The 3,027-nt window shown below is 50.7% G+C and overlaps 1 protein-coding gene across 3 annotated transcripts in view; it reads right to left on the bottom strand.

Annotated features, from left to right (window-relative positions):
- The window catches only part of MYNN (myoneurin), a 23,925-nt gene extending 21,207 nt beyond the window's left edge, over positions 1-2,718 (bottom strand). Inside the window, exons 1-2 of one of the 3 annotated variants that reach the window (XM_019503266.1) lie at positions 2,644-2,718; positions 1,012-1,310 (exon numbers count right to left, since the gene is read on the bottom strand). In XM_019503266.1, coding sequence (XP_019358811.1) covers positions 1,012-1,277 — 266 coding nt within the window. In that variant the 5' untranslated portion in view covers positions 1,278-1,310; positions 2,644-2,718. Of the gene's footprint in view, positions 1-1,011; positions 1,311-2,643 lie in introns of those variants that run through there. The other 2 variants (XM_019503265.1, XM_019503267.1) reach the window with 2 other exon arrangements.
- Between the last annotated feature and the right edge of the window lie 309 nt (positions 2,719-3,027).

The following is a 3,027-nucleotide window of genomic DNA, read 5'->3' as shown; positions in this document are numbered from 1 at the left end:
AGTCAACCAATTAAAAGATACAGAAGTATTTTTTTCCCATAATTTCTTCAGATACAGTAATTTTGGGTGCCAGCTGGAACAGTTAGAACTAAACCAAATTCAGATTAGTGTCTGGGTTTTTGTTGTTTTCTTTCTTTTTTTTTTTTTTTTTTAAGTGAGGATGTCTCTGAAACTTTGTTCTTTACCTCTCCAACATATTCTGTCTGCTGGGGTCTGGAAAGAATTAAATTGTTTGCCCTCTGTAAGAAATTGTGGAGGACACATCTGACTTTCCAGACAACAGACTCAAAGACTCTGAAAACCACCACAAAATCATTGTGTCACATTACCTCAGAGAAAATGTAAACAGGACGTTTACATGTAAGGATGGATGTTAATTCCAGCTTTACCTCTAACAATGTGATTATGCAATGTGACTTTTAATATTGATGTGGACTGTTTTAATTCCTGAAAACTATAAACAGTTTCTGGGTGGCTTAAGTAAACAGTGTAGAAAAGCTTTTTTAGTGGAAGGTCCAGAACAATGGTAGATAGGACCTCTAGATCACATGATCTCACTGGGATCATGGTAAGTTTGGCACCTACATAAAAAATGCAATATAGGTAGAGCTTGAGTGGCTGAATGAGAACAGAAGCAAAGGATGCTACAACTAGCCCTTAGCCACACCTAGATGACAGCAAATGGGGCAGTTGATATGAATTTAGACACCTGGCCATGAAAGAAAAAGCAGGAAACTAGTTTCAATTTATTCTATTCAGACTTGGCACCACCGCTGCACACGTTGTAGTGAAAATAACACAGGGCTCCCAGTAGGTTGCTATGCAGAATCATACATACCTGGCTACATCTGAAGCCATATAAACAGCTGATGTTTTCTCTGCATGTATCCTATCTGATAGTAAATTTGATTTTTCATAATTTACTGCAAAGAACAAGGAGATGCAATAGAAACTGAACTCATCAACCAATTTTCTTTTATTTTCTCCCCCCGCTTTAAAAGCATACGCTACCTGTCAAGGTTCAAGTTTCCTGTGTAGATAAACTCCAGAAGTTTCTGGAACCCATCAGCCTTTACTTGAGTCTGATCCAAAACGACATTACTGTCAGAGGCATCTCTGTAAAATGCACCAAAGTACTCGCTGAATGAGGCAAGCACATTTCGGTGAGCTTTGAACTGGAATTCACCAATCACTACAGTGCAGTCGCACAGAAAGCCTGCTTCTCGCTGCTTGTTCAGTCTTTCCAGAAGATGCTCACAGTGATGGGAGTACTGCATCTTGGTGACAGGCTGCGGCTTAATCTCTCTGGCCTAAAAAAGAACAAAGGAACTTGTTTAGCTAGATGACGTGTTCTTCAGACAGAGTAAAGTCCCTATGAGGAAACTCAGGACCCAGTCCCAGTCCTATAACTGGTGCAGAACACTTTGCATACAATAAGCTTTGTGCAAAACAACCAGAACCAGAGCAGGGGAGCTGCTAGTCTTTATACAGATAAATGCAAGGAGTGGGAAGGGACAGGAGCTCTCTCTCCACCTGTGGAGCTGTGCTATGTTTATTGGACAGCTGGTGCCATCCTAAAAACTGCTGGTGTACACTGCTGCTCTTCTGAAGCCAGTGTTACAGCAGCTTCCTGAGCAGCAAATGTTTTGCCAGAAGACATATACTTCTGCCAGCAGAGCTGCAGCCACACAACAGCTTTCCTGACAGCACCACATCAGTTATAGACAACCTCTGTTCACCCTCCCCCAACTGACAGCTACGCCACCAGAGCCCTGTAACGGCCTCAGTCCAAGTGCTAAGCGACCTGTTCACATGTCTAAGGGCATCAGCCTACCATGCCAGCTCAGCCAGAAATAAGGTACAAAAGGCTATTTAAATGAAACAGTCAGCTGCCCCTGAATACAGCCTGCTTCACAGGCAGCAGATCCTGCTTAAAAAGGAAAGCAAGACCAACCGCAACGTGATGTTGTCAAGATCCACTTCAGCGTCTGAAATTCCCAAACACTGGGCTGCTCTATGGCAGCAGGTGGGATGCAGCAAGCTGAGCCTTTGCCACAGCCCTTGCTCTGGCCAGGAAACGGTATCTGCATCAGGGGGCTGTGACTATGGACTAGACCAGTTTATAGTCCCAGGGGTAATGCTGTGACCAGTTCCCTTTGCCCTGTACTAGCCAACCCCAGCATCCAACACTGAGCTCACAACCCTGTGCCTGTGTGGCTGGGTTGGGAGGCAGGCTTTGTGGGGGTCGGGGCCAGGGGGTGTATGGGGTGTGCTGGAGTGCAGGGGATGCGGTTTCCAGGCCCACCAGGACTGGGCGTCTCCCGGCAGCAGCCTCCAGTGGACAAGAGGGGCTAGAACCCAACTGGTTCCACCCCAGTCGCCGCCCTCCCCCAGCCGTAGGCAGCTACTTAGTTTCTCTTCCCCCTCTTCAGAGCCCACAAAGCTGACCCCCCCTCCCCCCAGCTGGTTCGGTCCCGAGGCCTGGCTGAGTGGCGGCGTCCCCCCGCCCCCCGGGGTCTTGGTTCCGCCCCCCTCGCCTGGATCCCGCTCCGGGCCCAACGGCTCCGCCTGCCCCTCCCACAGGCCTTGGACCGGGTGCTGGGGGCCGGGCCCCGGCCGGGCACGGAAACACTCCGCACACACCTGAGGGGAGGGAGACTCACGTTCACCTCAGGCCGCCATTTTGTGATGACGCCGCACACGCCGCTTCCGGGACCTCACTTCCGCCCCGGGCCGGGAGCGGCGTGGGGAAGACTGGGCCGTGCCGGACCGGGGCGCAAGCGGACTACATTCTCCAGCAGGCACCGCGCCACCGGCAGCCGGAGCCCGGGGCAGCACGCGGAGCACGACGGGAAGTGTAGTCCGGGAAGGGGTCGCTCCCCATTGGCGCCCTTCCCCGCCGGGGTACCTGCGATGTACTCGACGTCCTCTCGCTCGTTCTCGTTCTTCCGCACGTGGTGGCGCCGCTCTGTGCGTAATGGCCGGGGTGTTCCAGCCGTGGTGCCAGTGCCAGATTTAGTCTTAAGC

This window comes from Gavialis gangeticus, unplaced genomic scaffold (genome assembly GCF_001723915.1).
Source record: "Gavialis gangeticus isolate Ggan-Ray unplaced genomic scaffold, GavGan_comp1, whole genome shotgun sequence".
Classification (NCBI taxonomy): domain Eukaryota; kingdom Metazoa; phylum Chordata; order Crocodylia; family Gavialidae; genus Gavialis; species Gavialis gangeticus.
The sequence above is the reverse complement of the archived record's forward strand: the minus strand, read 5'-3'. Positions and strand labels throughout refer to the sequence as shown.